The following is a 26,437-nucleotide window of genomic DNA, read 5'->3' on the forward strand; positions in this document are numbered from 1 at the left end:
GGGTGTGTGGCAGATTTCAAAACTCTGATACACATGAGCATCCTCGATGAAAGGCTATCAAGGAGGGGAGAGACAAAAAACGTATCCAGAACACCGCAGCCCCCCTGGTTTTCCACCTTCCCAAGTTCTCTCATGTCACCCCACTCCTTTGCACACTCCACTGGCTTCCAGTTGAAGCTCGCATCCACTACAAGACCATGGTACTTACCTACGGAATAGCAAGAGGAACTGCCCCTCCCTACCTTCAAGCTATGCTCAAACCCTACACCCCGAGCACTCCATTCTACCACCTCAGGTCTCTTGGCCCTCCCACTCCTTTGAGAGAGCAGCTCCCACCCAGCCCAGTCCAAGCTGTTCTCTGTCCTGGCACCCCAATAATGGAACCAGCTTCCGCTTGAAGCTAGGACATCTTCCGAAAACATCTGAAACCCTACCTCTACAAACATCATCTTAAATAATCCTCCTCCTCAACTTGGCTGAATCCTAACCTTAACTTTAACTTCTTGTTCACATCCCACCTCAACCCTAACCCTATGGCTTGAGTTGGGGATGAGCCGGTATGTGAACATGAACTTAACCCTGTCTGTCTGTGTCTGTCTGTCTGAGAGGTGGAGGTTGAAGAGCGGAGGGGGAGAGGAGAGAGGCAGGGAGGGAGTGAGAAATAAGGGAAGGAGGATGGATGAAGAGTAAGTAGAAAGAGCGATAGGGCGGGAGAGAGGGGATTAGAGAATAGAGAGAACAGCTATCTGTCTGAGTTTATGCCAGTCTTTTCACCAATTTTGCCTTGAATGCAATGTATTGACTTGTGCATCAATACCCTTGATGCATATCTATGCCTCCAGTATTCTTGATGAATTTCAATTTTGATATGCATTTTTTTGCATTGAATGCAATGTAGTAACTTGTGCATCATGATGATGCATATCTTTTTGCAAAAGCATCACAGACTGATTATCAATGACATCATGTTGCAATGGGTCATCATGCTTGGGATGTTATGGATGGTGGCTTTTGGGAAATCTTACTGGATGCTTGGGGTGTTACAGACAGTGACTTTGAGTGACACTTTGCCATGAACTGCTCTGGATTTTAGCCCCAGTCTGTAACAGGGGAACATTGGAGGAAGGGGTTATGGCCCCAGCTGTCATAATGATGTAAGCCCATATGTAACAATAATTATTCATAATTTGATGGGTGCTTCTATTTGTCCTATTTTAGATGCATGTGTGAATTGGAAATGTGTTGTTTTTTTGCATATCCCCACTCCCGAGACACCCTTGGAAAGTGGGGCCACGGCCATTCTCAATGGCGATTCTAGAGCCATTAGGGTGAAGTGCATTGCTCATGGGCACATCGATAGATGTTTCACTTTGTTGGCCCTGGGATTTGAACTAGCAACCTTTTCAGTTACTGGCCCAACACTCTAACAGCTAGTCTAACTGTGTGAAGCCATATAGTGCTATGTTTAGTTGGTATGGTCCCATACTGTATGTTCTGTTGCCACCCCTGTTCATGGTTGAAGCTTATTTCTGGAAATTCTAATTCTATACATTTTGTCATGGGGTGCATTTTTGTGGTTTTGAAGCACATTTTCTTGCAATTCTATACATTTTACCATGTATAATGTGTATTCATCTGATATTTGAGTGACTAAAAAATTCCAACAATGTCTATGGGCTAAAAAACCTAAATAAAAAAAATGTTAGCTGACATGGGCTAGTTGATCTGGACATTTCTGACAAGTTATAAATAGCTCTCTTAAGGTAAGCAATGGCTGACATGACAAGAGGAACTGATGATGCACTACCCAATTTCAAAATTGCACCTTGTGCTTTCTACTACTTTCAAGAGTAATTTTAAAGCCAGACTGAATTCCTTTAAATCTTAATTTTTTATTTTTAAGTTTGTGAACCACTGCTTTAGACTAGGCTGGGTTTAGACTAGCCTAATGTTGAAGCCAAACTGCATTGAGACACATGCATTTCTCTTAACACCTAATGGAAAGAACACTGGCCAATATGACTCCATCACCATCGTGTTTTACCATTGCCCTTTACACACAAAGCTTTTATGTTTTCCAAATGTAGTGAGAGTCATTTGAAATGTTGATTTTTAGATGTTAGTTTACCATCTGAGAGGCCCGTCTGTAACGTCCAAGGGCCTGTGCTGGTCAATGGACTAGAGATTGACGAACACTGATCTAGATTATTCTAATATCTTCAATATCCCATGTGGTGTATTCCCCCTCCCCTACCTGTGTGTTTGGGTGAGGAGGGTCTCCCTCCCTGCTGTCCCCTGTGTTATATTCTCCTGTGGAATGTGCCACAACAGCATGGCTAAAATAAGACACCAACACGACTGAGAGGGGGCTGGTATTAGCCAGCTAAATGTCAGATAGTGGGGATGGCTGGACTGTGAAGACATGTTTTTGTTTGACATGACGAATGCCCTTGCAGATTTATCCTCTTCAATCAAGTTGACCTTTCTTTAGTTTAGATGGTATATCGGTTTACTATTTACTTTTGATGGTTTGAATGTTACTGGCATTTAGTATTCAGTCCCTTCTTTATTTTACAATTGTATTTGCATCTATGTAGAGGGAGAAGCCAGTGTGTGCGCTGTGTGATTCGCTCTTAAGTCTCTAAGCAGACATTTTATTTAACTGTTTATTTATGTTTGTACTATGACATGGAACCGTGGAAGTGGTTGGTTTGTCAGATCAAAGATTTACTCTAACATTTTAGATTTGATTTGTTTATTTCCAAAATGCTTTTATCCACCGATGTTTCACACTTGTGTTCTTTTCATCAGAAATAAATGCTTTTTGTATGTGTAAAATATCACTGTCTTCAGATTTTTTAAATTCATATATTTTAGATATGTATTACGTTTGGTTTTGTTGCAAAACACTATCCATTGTTTAGCTGGAATGGTCGGTTCCTGTATAATATTTAACATTAGAATTCTAATACATCACAAATCTAGCCTTGTGCTATAGTGTTTGGTTGAAGTTTGGCCTCTTCATATATATATATATATATATATATATATATATAGATATCACATTTGATTGTGGTGAAGCTTGCAACCTCAGAGGTGTTTTGAAACTAAATGTGACGGTTTCATTCAGAGAGACAATCTAGTGATAGGTTAAACCAATGACTGTATATATGAATGGACAATGCCATTGATCACGTGACACCATTCATTTGTGAAGACTCAACAGCGCATTGAAGCCAAATTGAGTTGTTTAAGTTGGGGTCTCATGGAGACAAAACATACGCAGTTTGAGCTACTCTTTGGAGTGACCGTTGCAAGCTCTGTGCTGCCACCTCTCATTTAATAACTTGAATTGAAGACCGACTGGGGTACTGCAGGCTACCATTAGCAACTAAATTATCTACCTCTGTTTGCGATTTAAAAATATATATATTTTCTTCAAGGACATGCATTTAGTATATTACTAGCAGTTATTTGTACCGTGATTGTTTTAAAAACGGTTTTTATTTATACTAAGATTGACCATGAATATCGCCATTTTCCCATTCATTATAATGGGGGATCCTGTTTTCTGCTAACAATGCATGTAGTACCACAGTTGGCCTTGAACTTATGTGGCTTCAATGAGAGGGGCAGTCTTTCTCCCCTGGGTTAAACACGTCTGTCATTTAATAACCCATTCCACGATTAGATGTGGGAAAAACACATCTCTTTCATAAGTTCTTTAAACCAAAAAAGCTAATTACCAACATTTCTGAAAAGGTATATATAGCGTTTTGGAATTCAATCAATTAAACTCTCTTCATTTGGGTTCAAGTGATCAATAATCACCTCAGCTGTTATGATAGTGTGCCTTTTTATAAGGCATTCATGGCTTGTGCCTATAGGTGATTGTTTGTTAGATTCGTGAGTGGTGGCTTGAATGTCAAAGTGAAGCATTGCTGATAAGCTACTGGAGGTGAGCAGAGCCCATGAGAGTCCCATGGTGGAGTGGATGAAATGTGAACCAGGCTGTACACATCACCCACGTCACTGGAAGTATGGCCTTAGAAATATGTCAGCACAGCAGGGTGGGCCTGGAGCCGTGTGGGTGTTGTATGTCAACCCGCACCCTGTGCTGGGTCGTGACTGCTGAGGGGCAGTAAGGGTGTCATGTGACTGAGCGACGGCCTCGACCTGACATAGACACTGCCAGAGCAGGAGCCTCCCAGCCTCTCGGGCAGCTGTCCAATATAGGATGCTCAGGCTAGATGATATATCACTACTACTACTGTATTGTACTGTAGACTAGATATCTGTTCTTTAGGCTGGGCAATGGTGTAGTGGTAGTAGTACATGTAGCTAGATAGGGAGGGAGGATAACTATATTCCACTCTACTGCAAGAATATTAGTTTTCTACACATTCATTTGATTGATTTGTTTGAAATCTGAACCAGGTTTGGATTCATTTTTGAGGTATTTGAAGATGTTCTCTGATACTGTTTGGTAGTCCAACCTGTTCCTGACAACCTACATACGGTACAGCCAAATGAGCCCACTGTATTGTCATAAGACTCACAAGCTTTGCTTACACTGCACTGTGAATTTGATCCACTGAAATCAGTTGATTGCTGTGCTTTAGGACAGGACGGGTTGATATTTTCTTGGCAGGTTTCCAGGCCCTGGCAGCGCTTAACCATGCTCTGCTAATGATACATGAGGATACTTAATGATATTGAAATCAATATTCTTCTGAAAAGCTCAATCTATTGGGGACCCACTCCACTATTACAGTATTATGTGACAAGCACATACTCTATTGCAATGGAATATCCCAATTAGAAAGGCCACTATTTTAAAAATATTTTAGTTTCACCTTTTATTTAACCAGTTGAGGCCAGTTGAGAACAAGTTCTCATTTACAACTGCAACCTGGCCAAGATAAAGCAAAGCAGTGTGACACAACACAGTTACACATGGAATAAACAAATGTACAGTCAATAACACAATAGAAATTGAGTTGAGATCACCTGTGAACATAGCAACCGCACTACAGGAGATTTCTAGGGGAACTATGTATACATGACAGGCCTGTGTGGATCAGTGCTAACTGTCAATCGTTCTCTGGTCCTTTGTCTTTCCTCCCCAGTCTCCGGCCTCTCGTCTTCCCCCACCCCACCCAGCACCCCCAGCCTGCACATGCTGTTCCCCCAGGAGGTTCACCAGAGTGCCCCAGAGCGCCTGGAACGCTCCCTCTCATCACCCCCACCAGACACCGGACAGCGCCTCAGCCTGCCATCCTCTGCCAAGCCCCCCATGTCCTCCTCCTCTCCGATACCCTACGCTTTCCCACTGGCCCAAGCTACCTCACAGCCAGTGAGCGATACCTCCTTACTTCCTACTACACCAACCTCTGGGTTACTGTGTTTGTTAGTGGCAGTGATAATTGACAGTATTGAAGCAATATTTCAGGGTTGCCAAAGAAATGTGGTTTAAGGGGGAAAGCTGATGTGAGTCTCCTAGACCTATACAGTGGTAAAATATATAAATGACTAGAATTAAGTGATTGTTTCAGCAAAGACTCTTTGTTCAGCTCTAACGTTCAGCTCAGCAGAGTTCAATACTAGCCTAATCAAGATGTTCAGATAGTCAGTGTTTGAACTGATGTCTGTTATGTTCCCCTCTCCTGTTGGACAGAGACCTTGATTTGATTGATGTGGTATCTTGTTAAAACTAATAATTCAAGTAACTGTGTGTCTGTCTATTTGAGCTATAGAATTCTATCTACCCTGGCAGTGTAAGTCAATATTTCATCACCATCACCATTTTTGTTTATTGCTTATTACACCCAAGGCATCATGATTACAGCCATAAGTCTCTCCCTCGCTCTCTCACACTCTTTTGCTCTCTGTCTTGGTCTCTCTTTTATTTATTTATTTCCATCCACACACACCAGGCTCTTATCCAAATCAAAGGAATGTCTGCTAAATCCAATCTGGAAGCGTTTTAATGAAACAGCCCTCCATCTCAGATTTACAGCCCCATGTTTATATACAGCACATTCCCTTCCCTGTGGCAGTGCAGCAGCAGTAGAGTGGGATGGGATTCATGCTGATCGCGGGTTAGACAGGCTACATTTATGACAGTGCAGTAGTGGTTTTGGCTGGAGAATTGCTGTGTCACCATGAGGTATGGGGTGACTGGGGGGTTGGTTAGGTATCCCAGGCGTGAGCTATCAGGGCGGTTTCTTTTACTGCAGTGGGTTGTCAGTGCACTGTTAGGGTCTAATCAAGGGGCTAGGGGAGACTACTAATACAAAAAGATGGTTTTGAATCCTCATATGCTACAAAGAGCACAATATGATTCGGCTCATAGAATGTGCCATGATGATGAAGTGCTTTGTAGCATAGGGAAAGAGGCAAATTAACTGCACACTGACTTATTTTGTTATGGATCATTTTGCTGCAGTACACAACCTCTGCACCATGTCTTAGTCATTGTGCAGTAGCCTACTTCATCCCATTCATCTCTTGCTATTATTATTGTAAATAATTGTCAATGTAAATAACTATGCATTATGCAAATTGTTGCATTTTAATGTCCTGCAAAACAGTTATGGGCATAGAAAATGACAAGGAATCCTTGGCTTCTCGCTGCTAGGCAACATAAGGGATTTCCTAATATGGTGAAGAGCCTTGGTCGTTCTGCATGGAGGGTGTGTCTCTAGAGCGTGATCATAATAATAAATGAAACCTTAACGATTTCCGTTTTCGTTCACAATACACACAATGCGCAGAAAAATATCTAATTGAAACGATACACTGCTTTTTAAATTAAATTATTATTTTGTTTATTTATCCGGACATGTTGCACACTCTGTTTATTTATCCGGACGTGTTGCTCACTCCTCTGTTTTGGTCAGTAGTATGATCCTACTGTAGGCAACGGCTTTATTGACTGCAGCAAAATAGATTTAGGAATGTTCCACTACTACAGTTAAGGGGCGTGTAGTCTAATAATAATGTGCCATTAAAGTTACTGGCAGGCAGAGCTCCGGATATGAATTGCCCACATACAGTAGAAACTTGTACAAGGGCACTTGAATGAGTTGCGTGCAGTGCGTATTGTGCGTATCAGACAGGGCTTGCTTTTCTTTTTGTTGGTTATGCGTAAGGACATTTTAGTCTGTCAGTCTCTCAAGATGTATGATTTTGTCATGGTGGAACGTGCCAGCAGTTATTGAATCTACATTGTTTTTTCGTCCACACTTTGGCAAACGGCGAGCTGTTGTGCGCCTGCAGCGCGCGACTGCTCTGAAATTGGTGTGCCAGATTTGGAGCGCGTTCTTGACCCCCTCTGCCTCTTATTCTTACAGAATTTCTGCGGTTTATTCGAAGGCATGCTGGAGAAACTTGACCTAAACGATGATGGTGTTGGTAAGTAAGTGCATTTTACTGCATTAATAACCCACATTTTGATTTTATTTGATTGTGTTGCCTATAGCCTTTTATTTGACGTTTTTGCAAATTTATTTGGATATAGTTCCAGGCTCAATGGTACCGATTTGCTTCTTTGTGAAGTGCTGGTGTGAATTGTAATGTGAATATTAGTTACATTTAAATATATATGAATATATTTGAGTCATTTAGCAGAAGCTCTGGATGACTTAAAATAGTGAGTGCATACCTTTTTAATACCTTTTCCTACTGGTCCCTCATGGGAATCGAACCACAACCCTGGCGCTGCAAGCCCATGCTCTACCAACTGAGCCACATGGGACCAGTTACAAGCTATTGAACACCTGTCGCTACATATCATCAAATAATTCATATTTAAGCCCTATTATGCAGGATTTGTTTTGATCATAACCCAATTATTGCCTGATGATAGCGCCATAGCAGCTAAGTAGGGGTGCTGAACCCCCCCCGCCAAAAACTTGCGAAAGTAGTGCCCTGGGCCTTTTACTAGTCTGTATTAGTTGACCGATATAGCTATCTTTAGTGTGCCCCGTTGGTGAAAAGCACTCCCATCCTCAAACATATTCCTGCGGCTATGGATAGCGCAAAGCCTCATGCAGGGGAATCAATCTCAACCCAACTTTGTTAGAATAAGGACCCCCCCCCAGCCCCAGACGTGACCTCATTGGTTCAGTATACAGTATGATGACTAGTGAAATTATTTGATGTACTGTATACACAGTGTGAATATATATTTTTCTACCCATCTTTCCAGCTGCTGAACCAGACAGAGATATTTACATGCGCTTTATGAAGTCCCACTGCTGCTATGACATCGTTCCCACCAGCTCCAAGCTGGTTGTGTTCGACACTGGCCTACAGGTAAGCCCTGCTCACAAGATGATGTATACATAACTTTGAGAAGCACTAACTAACTTTGACCTAAGTTTGACAGTATCAGTTTATCTAACAGGGTGTGTCCACTGAGGAACATTCTTATGGGTATTGAAGTGCATCCTTGGTCTAAAGGCATTGAAAATTGCATGGTTAATGTTCCATGAGGAGAGCATTACTATTGACTCATAAAAGGTTAAACAGTAATCATAAGGAAGAACAGAAACACTGATGTTTAGGAGCTCAGCCACCAAATCCATTAACCTCATGGTTCCAGTTTCCTTATATGAAACCCATCAAACCAGAACGCTTTATTGTTTTATTTAGGATTTACACTAAACATTTTACAAGATGTGGAATACCATCAATATATTTTTTGGTTCTCGGATTATGATCCCTTTTCACAGGTGAAGAAGGCGTTCTTTGCCTTAGTGGCCAATGGTTCGACACATACAACGACACAGTTACACATGCAAACATGTCAATAATACAGTAAAAAAAAAAACAAGTCTATATACAATGTGAGCAAATTAGGTGATTCAGAGAGGCAGTGTTTTGTGGAAGAATGTGCAAAGGAAATAAAAATAATGGGGTGCAAAGGAGCAAAATAAATAAATAAATTAAATACCTAAATTATAGGTGGGCTATGTACAGGTGCAGTAATCTGTATGATTTTCCCAATTTAAGATGTTAGTCATTGCAAAGAACTGATGCACTGAGTTTGGGAAGCTATGGTGACCAGGCTGAGATTGAAATGACATCCACAGGTACACCAATGGTGGGTAGTATATGGGGCTTTGGTGACAAAACGGATTGACTGCAAATTTGATGTCAATTAGCCTATCAATTTTACAAGGGTATGTTTAGTGGCCTTCCAATGGTGTGCGTGCTGCCCCACTAATTCAGCCATGACCTGATGTTATGCATTTTCTGGAATTTTCAAATGATGTCAATTAGCTGTTTATGACCTCATTTTCTGGCACAGTCAACTTAGTGTATGTAAACTTCTGATCCACTGGAATTGTGATACAGTGAATTATAAGTGAAATAATCTGTCTGTAAACAATTGTTGGAAAAATTACTTGTGTCATGCACAAAGTAGATGTCCTAATCGACTTGCCAAAACTACAGTTTTTCAACAAGAAATTTGTGGTTGAAAAACGAGTTTTAATGACTCCAACATAAGTGTATGTAAACTTCCGACTTCAACTGTACATGCCGGTACATAACAATTATCTCCAGATTAAGTACAACATTTGTCACATTTCTTAATTTAAAAAAAAATGTGGGGGGGGGGGAGAATACTTGTAATAGCCATGGCCAGTGGAGCATGGTTTGTTGGCTAGAGGTCAGTTGGCAACCTAATGCTTTATGACAGCTCTACGACAACTGTTAGTCATTCTATTATCTATTGGCATGCATTTCTCATTTCAGGAATGTTGACAATCACAGACTTCATCATCATACTACACAGATACTACAAGTCACCGTTGGTAAGTTTGAGTGGACGAACCGATTTTAGCAAAACATTTGTTTACCATGAAAATTCCTATGTTGGATTTCTGTCATTTATTCTTTAGATGTCAATATATAGTTTTATTGTTTATAGGTGCAAATATATGAGTTGGAAGATCATAAGCTTGAGACATGGAGAGGTATGTAACGAGCTTTGGTTTAAATGATGACATTAAATGACATGTACAGAACATTTAACTCACATTGTTTTGTCTCTCCACAGAAGTATATTTGCAAGAGACATTCAAGCCTTTAGTGAACATATCACCCGAATCAAGGTACGTTCTCATAACATAACAAAGGTTATTATACAGGTAAGAGTGTGTGTATCTGACTTGAATATACGTGGATGTGAAGAAAATTCCACAATTGTCTTTTCATTTGCGCTTTATGTCTGTCTTTGCAGCATATTTGATGCAGTGTATTCCCTCATTAAAAACAAGATCCACCGGCTGCCTGTCATCGACCCTGTGACGGGGAACCCACTTTACATCCTCACACACAAGAGGATCCTCAAGTTCCTACAGCTCTTTGTAAGTCTAAAACCACGGGCTCGATTTTCGGATGGCGTTAAGGCGGCGCTACTGTCAAACGCACGTTAGTTTGTAATTTTGTCATGTGCGCACTGGCGTTTCCCAGCCCTAACGCCAGGTTCTGCAATTTACCTAACATCAGCACACTTCCGCCCAGATGGGAGGGGTGGAAATATTTGAGGCGTTTCCTTAAAAACATGATCCAAAGTGCTAATTTCAGGCAGCACTGATAGGGATATTTAAGACCAACTAAAATCTGGTTTTAGCGGTAACACCGTTAGTTATGGTTTGAATTTTGACAGTGGAAACACAGCCTATCCAGCCGTGATGCACACTGCCCATAGGCGCATGAAACGAGATGTGATTTGGTGACTGTATACTTCGTATTTAGAAACATAAAGCAGTAATGTTTTTTCCCCATTTCGTTTTATTTTATTAAAAACCAATCATAGCCTCCCCTCCAGTCAATGAAGTCTGTTTTGTTTTGTCCTGCTCAATGTGATCAAGTAGGCTAGTCAAGAAGTGTTTGGGTCGTCATGAGACTGCTTGGAAATAAATCTTAAATCACCAAAGCTTTAATCAATATATCAATTTTGAAAGGGGCAAAACAGTGAGCATATCAAGAAGCTGATTAAACAGCATGATCATTACACAGGTGCACCTTGTTCTGGGGACAATAAAAGGCCACTAAAATGTGCAGATTTGTCACACAACACAATGCCACAGATTTCTCAAGTTTTGAGGGAACTGGCAATTGGCATACTGACTGCAGGAATGTCCACCAGCGCTATTGCCAGATATTTGAATGTTCATTTCTCTACCATAAGCTGCCTCCAACCTTGTTTTAGAGAATTTGGCTGTACGTCTAACCGGCCTCAGAACCGCAGACCACGTGTACGGCGTCGTGGGCGAGCGAAATGCTGATGTCAATGTTGTGAACAGAGTGCCCCATGGTAGCAGTGGGGTTATGGTATGGGCAGGCATAAGCTACATACAATGAACACAATTGCATTTTATCATTGGCAATTTGAATGCACAGAGTTACCATGATGACATCCTGAGGCCCATTGTCGTGCCATTCATCCCCTGCCATCACCTCATGTTTCAGCATGATAATACATGGTCCCATGTCTCAAGGATCTGTACACAATTCCTGGAACATGTCTAAGTTCTTCCATAGCTTGCATACTCACCAGACATGTCACCCATTCAGCATGTTTGGGATGCTCTAGATCGACATGCACGACAGCGTGTTCCAGTTCCCGCCAATATTCAGCAACTTTGCACACCATTGAAGAGGAGTGGGACAACCTTCCACAGGCCACAATCAACAGCCTGATCAACTCTATGTGAAGGAGATGTGTTGAGGCAAATGCATGAGGCAATGATGGTCACACCAGATACTGACTGGTTTTCTGATCCACGCCCATACCTTTTTTTAAGGTATCTGTGACCATCAGATGCATACTTGTATTCACAGTTATGTGTAATCCATAGATTAAGGCCTAATCCATTTATTTCAATTGACTGATTTCCTTATATGAACTGTAACTCAATAAAATCTTTGAAATGGTTGCATGTCGCGTTTTTATATTTTTGTTCAGTATATATAAAATATTATAAGCAGTATAAAGATGAGTGGACATTCTCCCTTTTATCTGTACATTGGATCTTTGTCCAGCTACTTGTGCACCAGAGGCATGGAATAGTCTACAATCCACGCTTCATCTAGATATGTTAGTGCCACTGAATGAATGGAAAATATTGATGGGAGACTCTGTTATGGAGGAGTGTAAATGCTTTTTTTAGGCTGGACCATGTTGTTTTGTATTGTTGTATGTTTTAATTATATAATGTATTGATTGTTGCTGCCTTCTTGGTCGGGTCCACCTTGAAAAAGAGGCTCTGGGTCTCAACAGGCTTTTCCTGGTTAAATAAAGGTTAAATAAAAAATGAACTTTTGAAAAGCTTGGATGTGCATAAAACCCTCCAGTTATGGCGTCTAAGTGTATTTAGACATGGCCGATTTAAAACAAGTTGTTTCATTTTGTTTAGAATTTGATTTGAATTATTCACTCTTTTTAGGCCTTATCAATAATTAATTTGATATTGCTTATTGACTACATTTGGCATGTCCATCCTCCGCCATTAGTCATTTTACAGTAGGCCTAGCCCCTATATCAGTGTGATAATGATATGTATATATTTCCACATTGAAGCCATGCAATTACTTAGAACAAGGTGGACTGTAAACAGGTTCAAGTTAACATATTTATAATAGATGGGACAGGTCTACATGTTGTTCGCTTGTTTCTGTAAGCTGTTTAACAAACTATAACGGACTAACATTGGAATTGGAGTTGATTCCAAGGCAAAAAAGTGATCCTCTCTTGTGTTCCAGTCATAGATAGATCGATAGGTGTTATATTTTATCTTATGTGTTCCAGGTGCGTGAGATGCCCAAGCCGGCTTTTATGAAGCAGACTCTAGGAGAGCTGGGCATCGGCACCTACAAGAACATAGCCTTCATCCACCCTGACACACCCATCATTAAGGCCCTGCAGATCTTCGTAGAGAGGAGGGTGTCTGCCCTGCCTGTTGTGGACGTATCTGGTACGTGTTACTGTAAAACACTTTGTGACAACTGTTGTTAAAATATACTTTATAGGTACATTTGACTGATTGAGATTCAGCTCAACTCCTGTTATGTTTCAATCTCATCACAGGGAAAGTGGTGGATATTTACTCCAAATTTGATGTCATAGTAAGTTATGATTTTCAAAATACAGCTTGGTAATCCTGTTACTTCCCCCTCAAAAAATATATTGTGTGAATGTTTTCCTTTTAAAAAGCCATGAGTGTCTGTGTATCATGTGTATAGAACCTGGCAGCAGAGAAGACTTATAATAACCTGGACATCACAGTGACCCAGGCTCTGAGGCATCGCTGCCAATACTTTGAGGGGGTCATGCAATGCCACAAACTGGATACACTGGAGACCATCGTGGACAAGATTGTCAAAGCAGAGGTGTGTTCAAACACATACATACAACACAACAATAACACGTAAACTCAACAGAGACACAAAATGCTCACTGTCCCTAGGTATCACATCCGGCCGTGATTGAGAGTCCCATAGGGCGGCGCACAATTGTCCCAGCGCCGTCCGGGATTTGGCCGGGGTAGGCCGTCATTGTAAATAAGAATTTGTTCTTAACTGACTTGCATAGTTAAAGGTTAAAAAAAAGTGTTTTTAAATAAACAATTTCTCTCCTTTTCTCTTTCAACTGTGTGTGTGTCTCTTTGTACGCGTGTCCCTATATATATATGTGTGTGTGTGTGTGTGTGTGTGTGTGTGTGTGTGTGTGTGTGTGTGTGTGTGTGTGTGTGTGTGCCAGGTCCACCGGCTGGTAGTGGTGGATGATCGCTCGGCCATCGAGGGCATCATCTCCCTGTCTGACATCCTGCAGGCCCTGGTGCTCAGCCCAGCAGGTATAGATGCTCAGCATTCCTAACCCCCTCCTAATACGACTCTTGGACCCTGAGCTCCCTCCCCGCCCTGCCCTGTCCTGCCCTGCCTCGCCCTCCTCACACAGGTAGGACACAAACACACACTCAGGCATTTGCTGGTTGGCTCCCACATGCGGATGGCATGGGCTTGATGCCTGTGCCCTTGAGCCATCCTGTATGCCAGCTCGTGACAGTTTGGTGTGGGCTTGGCTGTGTGTCTGTGTCCTGACTCAGGACCATGTCCTTTCCTCTCGTGCTACCCTCAGATTCTAATAGAATGTTAATGTCAACGTCTTACTTGACATTATGCTTGGTAGCCTTTCTTTGTTGTCTTGGTATTTTGTCTATCTGCTTATAGTTTTGAATAATGAAGAAGAATGATGTAACATAAAGAATGTAGAATTATGTAAGATAATGAGTTTGCATGTTTGTTTTTTGGAAGGAAATGCCTTTGCTGGTGCAGTCATAATGCATTTAGAAATTGCATTTTGGAATTGGCTGGTGCATCAGTTCCCAGATTTGAAAACTGCAGTGAGCAGACTCATCAACTCCGATGTGAGCGTGAAAGAAACATGAAGCATCTTGCACAACTATCTCCCTGATGCAAATAAGCCTACTATTGTTTATGTTGGACATGAACCTAGTCCTAGATCTGTCGCTATAGCCAACACCTATGGTCATTATAATGCCAGCACAAACAGATCTGGGACCAGGCTAGTGGGATGTATTCTTGTGTCCTTACTTCACATGTCTATTCTTCCCTCCCCTAGATGCCTGCAGAGAGGAGGGCCTCCTGGAGTGAGACGGGGGGCTACTGCTGCTGGAATCACAGAGGCTGTCCTACAATATATAACTTGTATTTTACAGGTAGCTGCCAAGATAAAGGAAACACTTGAGTAAATTAGGGATACAAAGTCTATTGAAAGCAGGTGCTTCTAAACAGGTGTGGTTCCTGAGTTAATTAAGCAGCTGACATCCCATCATGCTTAGGGTCATGTATAAAAATGCACAGTTGCCCGTTATTTTCTTACCGTGGCTAAAATAAGAGATCTCAGTGACTTTGAAAGAGTGGTCTCAAAGGAGCATAGGGGGTTTAAAGTGGTTGTGTGTCTCCAGTGACCAGATGTCAACCCAATTGAACACTTATGGGAGATTCTGGAGTGGCGCCTGAGACAGTGCTTTCCACAACCATTAACAAAACACCAAATGATGGAATTTCTCTTGGAAAAATCCCTTCTATATAATTCCAGACACTTGAAGTGTGCATTGAAGTGTGCATTGAAGCTATTCTGGCAGCTCGTGGTGGCCCAATGCCCTATTCATATATTGGTGTTTCCTTTATTTGGACAGTTACCTTTACGTCCAGAGCCCTTCATATTGATGCACTAGACTTTGAAACCAAAGGGCTGGGCTGGATTGGACTGCTACTGGGGGGTAAATGGCTTTAATACTGGAGGACCAGCATCTCTCTGTCTGAATGGAACTGGACTTGATTCACTGTGGGGCTGAGCCAGTCTGAACTGTGGTTATGTATGTATATGAGGGCTATATACGTTTTGGTGTTTGTCTCAGTATCATGCTGCTCTGTCGTGTTAACAGTGCCTAGTCACTGGATTGTTTCAAACCTTCAATGAACAAGTAGATTGACAGATATTGCCAAGGCATCTTACTTGATGATACACACAAGCATGTGTCTAAGTTCCCCACGGGAAATAATAACCTGTTTGTATCTGTGGAGCTGGAATGTACTGGACCACTAAAAGTGATGGTTGAGTAAATAACGTCAGTCTATATTCTATGCTGTCAAACACAGACCATTTAGACAATATAATTGCATTCTTCATTTTAGTATCAAATGTGGCCATATTATAGCATGTTCTATGATAAGCCACATGTTGCTATAATGAGTTGTTGTCCACACCCCTTTTAGGGGCTATATGCAGTCTCTCTGTCCAACCCTTAGTCACAGTGCCTTTTGCTGGCCCTGCCCCTGAACATGGAAGCAAACGCCATTCTCTAACCATAATACATCAACTAAGTGTTCTTGAAGAATAAGCAAGATCTTGTCAAAAATGTGTTCTCATTTAACCTGAAGGAGAAATTGCAGGTGTTCATGCTTTATCTGGTTATGATTGGAGGGGTTTTGTTTGTATATGAGTAACATGCTGTGAAGAGAGACAGAACAGGAAAAAGGCTTTATTTTTTGGATATATATATATATATATATTTTTGTATTCATTCTCGATGACACTTGGGTTGAGATTTAGAGCCATTTATTTTGTCCGCTTGATGTACTTGAGCCATGGATCACTTCCATCTCTAACATCTATAAAGCAAAATGGTGGATTCTGAACGGCTCTTGACCAGACTCCTGTGCTGTGGCCAGAGAATACACCTCTGACAACTCATCTCTATTGTTTCACTGTAAATAAGAAAGTTTTCAGGAAATGGCCAGAGAAAGCTTTATTTTTATGTAACTTTAAAGAAATCATGTTAAAATAACTGCAGTTTTAATATTATTTTTGTAAATATATTGTGGCAAAATGAGCCAATATAAATAAAGATCATTTCTCTTCAGAACAAGATGTACATGTGGAAGCATGAGAAACGACACTATAACAGTTGTGAATGTTCTTTACGATGACACTGAATCTATTTTTATGTAATGTGTTTATTGAATTGTATTTTTGACTGTAGATTTGCATCACCATATTTAACTGTTTTGCAATCCAAATTAAACCTGTTTGGGTAAATCAATTAGCTTATTATGATAATCCTGAATGCGGCAGGTTGCCTAGTGGTTAGAGCATTAGGCCAGTAACCGAAAGGTTGCTAGCTTGAATCCCCAAGCTGACAAGGTAAAAATCGGTTGTCCTGCCCCTGAACAAGGGAGTTAACCCACTGTTCCTAGGCGGTCATTCTAAATACAAATTTGTTCTTAACTGACTTGCCCAGTTAAATAAAAAAAATGTAATTGATGTAATCTTTTTATGACTGCCATGCACATGAATTATTTACCTTCATACAGTATAACACATGTTTATGCACTTCTCTAATAGACCTTACTTGACAGACATGGCTAAAAGACTTGATGATAATCATTATTGCGACATTCGATGTCTGAACCCTGCCACCTACTAGTGGTTAAGAGCTGCACTGCAGGCATATCCGCAGCTATTTTAAGATTGGCCATCACGTGGAGTCCTGAGGGTACTCGAATTTAGATAGCAGGTTAAGTAAATTTAGTCTGAGGCTCAGAGCATACCAACAGAAGTTTCTCCCTCTCCTCTTTTGAAGTTCCATGCTAGAAACTATTGGAGTGCTCCTATGACATTGAAATTGTTTACACATTAGGGAGTTGCTTCTATAATTAGAATATTTCAAGGAAATAAAATGTCATCATGCCACACACATACCAGCAAACATCTCCCTCCAAAGCTGTTCTACATCAGCTTTCAAGTAAAGGGTAGAGATCCTCAGAAAACACCTTCCCGAGACCATTCCAAGGATTTCTGAACACCAGCCACAAGGTGACAGTCTAATACAAGCGGTATTTGTCACTAACCACCATGTGATTGTATGATATATAGACAGACTGTGAAGGTTAGTAGAATGTCATTTCATTTCACTCATATGGCACCAGATATTCTGCTCCAAATTCACCAACAAAATCAGATTTATTTATAGACATGATATATTCCATATATTCACAGGCAAGATAAACAAGCAGGAGGCTGTCAGTCTGTATGTGGGGTAGGAATGGCACTGTAATCTCAATGGATCTGGATCTACTGCAAAGGTAAAAACTAGTATTTTTCTAGATACTGGTCTTGGATCAGCAGTGAGGATGAAATCTCCCAACACCTTGTAGCCCTAAAGCAGGAGGACTTATTGGCTTGCTGGCCTCTGTCTGATCTGACTGCTTATCAATCTCTCTCACACACACACACACACACTGGACGTTCCCTTGAAAGTGTAAGGGTGATTCAAAATTCTCCTTCTTCGAAGCTTGTCATGTATTTTATATGCATGGAGAGAAGGGCTTGAGAGGGGCTCAAACTCAAATGAACTTCACTCTGTTCCTCTCCTCAGGCATATCTCTCATTCTCTCTCCATCCTATTCCCTCTCTCTCTAGCATTAGTTTTACTGCATCATGACTTTCACTAATTCTGTGAAGCAGCACACGTCCCTGGCCTTTGAAGACAAGTGTGATATGAATGAGGAGGAAAGAGGGTGTAAAAACCAGACCTCGGGGCATTTGGTTTTTACACGTTGCATTTATCTGCAGTCGGAGAAGGCGAGGGCTGAGAAACTGCGTTTCAGGGGGGGCTTTGATGTCTTATGGGGTGCAGCTGCGGTTCCTCTGCAGAGCTCATTAGAATAGGAGGCTGCGGTTCCTCTGCAGAGCTCATTAGAATAGGAGGCTGCGGTTCCTCTGCAGAGCTCATTAGAATAGGAGGCTGCGGTTCCTCTGCAGAGCTCATTAGAATAGGAGGCTGCGGTTCCTCTGCAGAGCTCATTAGAATAGGAGGCTGCGGTTCCTCTGCAGAGCTCATTAGAATAGGAGGCTGCGGTTCCTCTGCAGAGCTCATTAGAATAGGAGGCTGTGGTTCCTCTGCAGAGCTCATTAGAATAGGAGGCTGCGGTTCCTCTGCAGAGCTCATTAGAATAGCAGGCTGCGGTTCCTCTGCAGAGCTCATTAGAATAGGAGGCTGCGGTTCCTCTGCAGAGCTCATTAGAATAGGAGGCTGCGGTTCCTCTGCAGAGCTCATTAGAATAGGAGGCTGCGGTTCCTCTGCAGAGCTCATTAGAATAGGAGGCTGCGGTTCCTCTGCAGAGCTCATTAGAATAGGAGGCTGCGGTTCCTCTGCAGAGCTCATTAGAATAGGAGGCTGCGGGACTCATACAGCCATGTCAAGCCAGCCACCCATGGACTGACTAGAAAGCAGCACACAGCCACACAGATGAGGAAAAGCACTATGATCACACTTCTCATAAAGGTCTCTCTTGCTCTCTTTCCCTCCCTCTCTTTCTCTTTCCCTTCCACTCCCTCCTCTCTCTCCTTTTCCCCTCCCAATCCCTCTCTCTGCCATTCTCTCTATGTAGTAGTGCACAGACAGGGTGGATGACATATTTGAGATCAATATTGGTGTCCATTATTTTTCCATAAACACAATATAAAACAACCCCATCTTAAACATGAATGATTTTCTTTTGAGCAGAACATTGGTTCACAAGCTGAATATCACCACCCAAAACAATATCAAACCACATGCTGAAAACACACATCACAAACTGCAAACTCATACTGCAGGAAAGATGTGGTTTATTGGGAACAGCACGATCCCATCTAGCTTATTGTGATACATACATAGCATAAACAATGGCGACACATTTGATTTGACCTCTTAAGTGCCACAGTTTGAGGATTATATTTACAACACTATAACCATGGTGTGATGTAGGCTCCACCCACTTAAACAGAATCAACAGAAGGGAATATGAGAATGTCTTTATACTTCAAATGACTCCTCCTCACATACAAACCTTTACACATTTTATTTATGAACAAGTCAGTTAATGATTTTTTTAAATCTTATGTTTAAACTCCTGAAAAAAATGTCAGACTAATTTCTGTTTTCATATGAACATATCACTGGAGGGTTTATCATGAGTAGGGGGATTGACCTCTGTTATAATAGAAAAAGAATGGTGCCCTTGGTTATGATGATAGAATCTAGCAGGTCAAAGCACAAGACGTGGAGACTTCTCTGTCACTACATAAGCTTGAGAAGGAATTCATTACTATGTTACCAATTACCACACATACATGTATATCAATCAAGCACCGGTTAACACATGTCCAGATGGATGCATTCGGGTGCTACGGTATCTACTGAAATGTTATGAACAACACCAAGCAGGCTAATATTGACTGTCTCCCAAATAGCATCCTATTCCTGACATAGTGCACTACTTTACTATGGAATCCTTTGGTCCCTGGTCAAAAGTAGTGCACTATAAAGGGAATAGGTTGCCAGACATTGTCTTTACAACAACCTTTCCTGCAAAATCTCACTCCGACAATATTTAAAAGAAGTGAAAGTGAATTGGCGTGTGTTTATCTCTTCATGCTACACAATGTTACTTACAGGTTGACTTTGGTTTACAGCTTTCTATAACAATACTGTATCTGTGTGGCAGTTTGAAGCTGTGAGTTAGGATAGGATAAAGTAATCCTTCTCACCCCCTTAAAAGATTTAGATGCACTATTGTAAAGTGGCTGTTCCACTGGATGTCTTAAGGTGAACGCACCAATTTGTAAGTCGCTCTGGATAAGAGCGTCTGCTAAATGACTTAAATGTAAATGTAGTTAAGTTAAATCAGGACTAATACAGTACAGCAGTGTTAAACCAATATTAACACATTATCATGTCTTACACAGAAATGTTACTCTACTGTTGATACAATAGCAGCCCCAAAATAGTGTATTGTTACAATGTGGTTCCTTGAATAAAATGAAAGATACGATTTCTCAAGACATTTGAGTGTCTCCATGATCTTAACTTTTCATCTCACCTATGATTTAAATATCTGTGTTCTGGTACCTCTCAATAAATAAAAACAATACGTTGGAATGTGTAACATCTAACATAAATATGGGTATACATAGTGAATACTCATTCTATGAAAACTTCAGACGACATGTGTTTTGCGTTGATAAAAGAAGACCGAAACAAAGAGAGAGATTTTTGGTGAGAGAAATCATTGCGATGAGTTAACAACGTTTTCTCGACACATACTTATCTACATAAACGTGTGTGTGTGTTTGAAAGAGAGAGCAAAATAGTCAATATTATGGATAGTAAGCCTTTCCTAGAAGGTTATGTCATCTCCAACACTAGACAAACACCTCAAGTATTCTGGGAAATGATTGTTTACTCTAAAGAGATGTTGTGATCTGTGCCATTGCAGCGACAGACTCGGAGCAAGGGGGCTCAAATATATCAGTTACTGGGAATACAATGGACGTCACTTCAAAACAATAGAGAGTCTTTGTGTCCAATAGGGATTTTTCTTGTTGGGTATCCCATGTTGGAGTCTGCTACGGTTTGAGAAACTGAGAGAGGTGCACATTCGGAGGTCCTCCTATATGTGGAATCAACCATTATCGTAGGCCGTTGGGGGGTATGTGGGGCCTCTTTGTCCACTAGATCAGAGCCCAGCGGCAGCTGGAGGACATGTTCTGGGAGATTTGGCAGTTTGGTTCAGTCCCCTTTCAGCGGTGGCTTGGTCTGGGTGGGTGAGACCTTGAGTTCTGGTCATACATATGGGCAGAGGGGAGGGGGGGAGGAGAGAGGGAGAGGGAGAGGGAGAGGGAGAAAGAGAGAGAGTAATAACAAGAGGCAGTGAGAGTACAAGAAATGCATTTCAGAGACATCTGACGGGGAGGGAGTGACGTGAGGCCAAACAGAACCACGCCAGGCCATTCAGGGACACAGTTCTTCCTCCAAGTGAGACATCTTAGAACAGGCTGTAGAGGCGCCTCTAGCAACTGGAGAGGGAGGCTCACTGTCACTGAACCTTTGGAATGAATCCACATCTTATGTTTGACCCCAACACCTTTATCTCTTTTTGTCTGTATCCACATTTCTGCTCATTCTATGACTTTCTCTCCCTCTTTTTGTCTCTCACACATTCTCTTTCTCTGTATCTACCTCTATCCCTCGATCCCCCTCTGATCTCGACTAAGCCAGAAATCCAGCTAGGTGGAATAATATTTCTCACTTTCTGTCAGAAACATCTGATCAAACAGGGGTTTGGGCTGCCAAAAGCTCTAACCAACCTGCTGTTCACGCCTTCAATACCTCCCTCTCTCCTCTTTTCAATACCTCCCTCTATCCTCTCTTCAATACCTCCCTCTATTCTCTCTTTAATACCTCCCTCTATTCTCTCTTCAATACCTCCCTCTATCCTCTCTTCAATACCTCCCTCTATCCTCTCTTCAATAGCTCCCTCTATTCTCTCTTCAATACCTCCCTCTATTCTCTCTTCAATACCTCCCTCTATTCTCTCTTCAATACCTCCCTCTATTCTCTCTTCAATACCTCCCTCTATTCTCTCTTCAATGCCTCCCTCTATTCTCTCTTCAATACCTCCCTCTATTCTCTCTTCAATACCTCCCTTTATTCTCTCTTCAATGCCTCCCTCTATTCTCTCTTCAATACCTCCCTCTATTCTCTCTTTAATACCTCCCTCGATCTTTCTCTTATTACATTTCATATGGGTCAAATGCAAAAAAAGTGACTCTACTGCATTGTCCAACAGATCTCTCTAAGAGAGGCAGAGCAAGTTGTGTATGTGGCGCATAGAAGACGTGTTGTCAGAGCTGGTGTGTGTAACTAACTGTTCTGTGTTCAGAGTTCAGTGATGCTCCTGGTATCCTGGTATATTGCAGTATAGAAGCGGTGGGTGGACAGACACACCGTGCTGGTTAGTAGCGAGCTCCTTCCATTATACATTCAGAGCAGCTGTTGTGTGGAGGAAGTCCTTTGAAGGCGGATTGAAGGGAGTCCCCATAGCGGAACCTTTTGAAAAAACATTTTTGGTTCCAGGTAGAACCCTTTTGGGTTCCATGTAGAATCCTTTCCACTGAGGGTTCTACATGGAACACCAAACAGTTCTACCTGAAACCAAAAAGGGTTCTCCTATGGGGACAGCCGAGGAACCATTTTGGAACCCTTCTTCTAAGGGTGTCTATGCTTTCTTTTGCCTCACCGACACATGCTACACAAGTCTACACGAGCACACAAAGGTTTCATGCTACAACTAGTACTCAAGCAGGCAGAACAAAAACGACACCAACCCTCCCTCCCTCTCGTCTCTTTTCAAGCCAAACTTTTTGTGATTACAGTTAAATGGCACGACTTTCATGACATATTTTCTTCTGTGTGGGCAGTGACTCCGTTTCCTGCTGTTGTTTGATTTGTGTCTGTTTTTTTAAGTGAGGGGTGAGGAATAGGGAGTTTTTTCCGAGAACGGGGAGAGAAGCTTTGAAGACAGGCAGGTTGGGGATCTTGGAGGGGACCTTTGAAAAGAGAAAGGAGTGAGAGCAGGAGGGAGGGAGGACAAAAAGAAAGAGAGAGAGGGGGGGGACTCCTTCACTTCTGTGTAAGGTAAGCTCCGATGGTAAGGCTTGCGGCCCCCAGTGCAGCCAGGCCAAAGACAGTCTTGATGGACGGCCATGAATCGAACACGGAGTCCCTCTGTCTGTCATAGAGCTCAACAAAGGCCTCCTGAAAGATAGACAGTGAGAGAGGCAGAGTTAAAGAGACTGAACAGGATCTTAAGCACTTAGAAATTTGTAACATATTGTACAAATTTGAATTCGTAACTTATCATACAAAATTAATGCCATTGTACACAATTGTGCACAAAATTCGGGGACCCGTTTTGGCTTGTGAGCACAACTTTCAAAACTACTGGCTGACATTATACAAAACCTTTATAATGCATCTTTAATACAAGCAGTGTGTGTATTCCCATGTTCAAAGCTTGCTGGGGGGTCTCCTTTGGAAGTGCCTGCAGATCTAAATTCCCTTGGCCACCATCCAACTTCTGTGTTATTACATGCATGCAGGAAGCCGGATCCATTTCAAACCAGCCCCTCTCACACCCCTTGTGCCTACCCCTTCATAAACACCACACACGCATGAACGAACACACACACACACACACACACACACACACACACACACACACACACACACACACACACACACACACACACACACACACACACACACACACACACACCCTGGGATACTCATGGAAACAACCCAAGACAAATGAAAACACGAAAACACACACTCTCAAACCCATGTCATGTGATACACTACTTCCTATTGATGTATTGATGGGAGCTACAGTATACTGTATGTCAGGGATCATCAACTAGATTCAGCCGCGGGCCGATTTTTTTCTTGAGAGGAAGGTCGGGGGGCCAGAACATAATTACAAATCATTTGTAGACTGCAAAGAGACCACAAGAAGCCCAAACAGATATAATGTTTGACTCAAACATAATAATTTCAAATCTTGCGTACATTTGTAAACGATCACGTGTCTCTCTATTATGTGTTGGAAAACTTGGGAACAGATTTCTTAAATTAAAATAAATTGGAGCTGATTTCCAGGTGTTTTTACAGTCTTTTATGTCCAACAATTAATTAAAAAATAATTTAATTTTTATGCTCAGAAAACCTCAGGGGGCAAATAAAACCACCCACGGGCCAAATTCGGCCCGCAAGCCACCAGTTGGGGTCATTAATATATTTATGGCAAACACCATATAGCAGCTGTGATTCTCCATATACAGTGAGCACCAAATCTATTGGGACAGTAACAAATGTTTTGTTGTTTTGGCTCTGTACTCCAGCACTTTGGATTTGAAATGATACAATGACTATGAGGTTAAAATGCAGACTGTCAGCTTTAATATGACGGTATTTTCAATCATATCAGGTGAACTGTTTTGAAAATACTGCACTTCTTGTACATAGTCCTCCCATTTTAGGGGACCGAAAGTACTCATACAAATTCACTTGTAAGTGTATTAAAGTACAGTAGTCAAAAGTGTAGTATTTGGGCCCTTATTCCTAGCATGGAATGATTATATCCAGCTGGTGTCTCTACAAACTGGTTGGATGCATTTGCAGTTTGTTTTGCCTCTGTAACTTTCTCACTCATCATCATTCACGATTCATTCAGGATTATCCATAATCATGGTAGCATCCACATGAATGTTGAAGTGTTTAGAAACATATTATATTCTTATTTACAATAAAAGTGACTCAAAGATGACACAATACATTATTTACCATTAATTTCTATTGGGCACAAAATAATCTGAAACACAACCAAAACAAACTGCAAAGTCACAAGCTTGATGTAATCATCATGTGCTAGGAATACGGGACCAAACATTCAACTTTTGACTACTTTAATGCACATATAAGTGAATTTGTCCCAATACTTTTGGTCCCCTAAAATGGGGGGAACTATGTACAGAAAGTGTTCACCCGATATGGATGAAAAAACCCTCAAATGAAAGCTGACAGTCTGCACTTTGACCTCATAGTCATTGTATCATTTCAACACGTGCCACTGCCTAAATACTTTAGGAGCTCACTGTAGATGCTTCATTGTCCTACAACAGGCTGTTAAAGGTGCAACTGCTTCTCCCTAATCTCAGTGAATACAGCCTTTTATAAAACCACCACATATTGTATGTCCTTTTATTGTACAGTATGATATCCACCCTGGCTCAATGTATTTATGACCCATTTGTTGTATGAGGAAATCAAGACGTCCGTTTATAAGCCTTCAGGCCTTGACAGTGGAAACAGCTGTACAGGAAGCTACAGTACAAAGATCCCCCCCCAGAAAACCCCATAAATGGTTGCTGTTGATTGTTCTGTATCAAACTGGTCAATGTGGGAAGGAGTGCACCATTGGCTATAAGAGGGGTGTGAGGGTTGAGGGATCAGGACACATGATTGTGTAGCCTTTTCCTCAGAGCTGAAGGAAGCCCCGTTGCTCAAACCCCTGCCCTACAGTAAATCCCTAAACCTAGACTGGTAATACATTGTCGTTACAGCAGTAGCACTAACCCTAACCGAGACTATCTCAACATTGACAATCATATAAGATAATAAACAATTCATTTGAGATGCAATGGATTATAGGTACAAAACACACACAGTAGTGGAGTACTGTTATGACTGGTAACCTGAATTCAATTATACTTTATTAGTCCCCTGAGGGCCAAGTCTACTTCAGCCTGTCCTGATTAGATCAAGGCTACATTTACCTACATGAATTATGTTATGCACTATTTGTAAAGCAACACAAAATATATGTTTGTTTTAAATGTGCCCTTGAGAGGGAAACTGGGGCATCTTCTTTGAAGATTCACATTGTTATTAAATATTTCCAGAAAAGCAACGCAAAGCCTCACAGGATGACTAAAAAAGGCAACCTGTTTCAAACGGCTACAGAAAAGTATTTCCTGACTCCCTCCTCTCTCTCCCTCCTCTCTCTCTCCCTCCTCTCTCTCCCTCCTCTCTCTCTCCCTCCTCTCTCTCTCCCTCCCCTCTCTCTCCCTCCTCTCTCTCTCCCTCCTCTCTCTCTCCCTCCTCTCTCTCCTTTCCTGTAGCGTTCCTGGGGCCAGAGGCCATTGACACAGTCAGGAGAAAGATCAGATCAGCAGTGTCTTCATGTTAGCCCCTCTGGTATCGAAACAACCATTCCTCGTCAGACACCATTCACTGAACCAACAGACATGTATCCTATTGTTAGCATTGTTATAATTCTTTTTTTTGTTGTTGCTGAAATTAGTTTAATAGAAAAATATAGAATGCAAAAATGACCAATTGAAAAGGCATGTACTGTGGGCCATTCAACACACTGAAAATGCTCCCTCTCCCCCTCCCTGATAATACCCACCCACCAACACACACCCTTCCATCCCTCTCCCTTCATCCTA

General features: G+C 41.6%; 2 protein-coding genes across 2 annotated transcripts in view; one reads left to right on the top strand and one right to left on the bottom strand.

Annotated features, from left to right (window-relative positions):
* The window catches only part of LOC115114493 (5'-AMP-activated protein kinase subunit gamma-1-like), a 38,911-nt gene extending 22,035 nt beyond the window's left edge, over window positions 1-16,876 (top strand). Inside the window, exons 4-17 of the mRNA XM_065013454.1 lie at window positions 5,130-5,356; window positions 7,356-7,416; window positions 8,213-8,319; window positions 8,739-8,794; window positions 8,858-8,890; window positions 9,764-9,824; window positions 9,941-9,986; window positions 10,070-10,124; window positions 10,253-10,379; window positions 12,827-12,992; window positions 13,106-13,143; window positions 13,261-13,407; window positions 13,778-13,871; window positions 14,660-16,876. Coding sequence (XP_064869526.1) covers window positions 5,130-5,356; window positions 7,356-7,416; window positions 8,213-8,319; window positions 8,739-8,794; window positions 8,858-8,890; window positions 9,764-9,824; window positions 9,941-9,986; window positions 10,070-10,124; window positions 10,253-10,379; window positions 12,827-12,992; window positions 13,106-13,143; window positions 13,261-13,407; window positions 13,778-13,871; window positions 14,660-14,691 — 1,250 coding nt within the window. The 3' untranslated portion in view covers window positions 14,692-16,876. The remainder of the gene's footprint in view (window positions 1-5,129; window positions 5,357-7,355; window positions 7,417-8,212; window positions 8,320-8,738; window positions 8,795-8,857; window positions 8,891-9,763; window positions 9,825-9,940; window positions 9,987-10,069; window positions 10,125-10,252; window positions 10,380-12,826; window positions 12,993-13,105; window positions 13,144-13,260; window positions 13,408-13,777; window positions 13,872-14,659) is intronic.
* Window positions 16,877-21,485: 4,609 nt separating this feature from the next.
* Window positions 21,486-26,437, bottom strand: part of LOC115114494 (apoptosis regulator Bcl-2-like) — a 42,096-nt gene continuing 37,144 nt past the window's right edge. Inside the window, exon 2 of the mRNA XM_029642773.2 lies at window positions 21,486-23,186. Coding sequence (XP_029498633.1) covers window positions 23,052-23,186 — 135 coding nt within the window. The 3' untranslated portion in view covers window positions 21,486-23,051. The remainder of the gene's footprint in view (window positions 23,187-26,437) is intronic.

The sequence above is a fragment of the Oncorhynchus nerka genome, linkage group LG9b (genome assembly GCF_034236695.1).
Source record: "Oncorhynchus nerka isolate Pitt River linkage group LG9b, Oner_Uvic_2.0, whole genome shotgun sequence".
Taxonomy (NCBI): Eukaryota; Metazoa; Chordata; class Actinopteri; order Salmoniformes; family Salmonidae; genus Oncorhynchus; species Oncorhynchus nerka.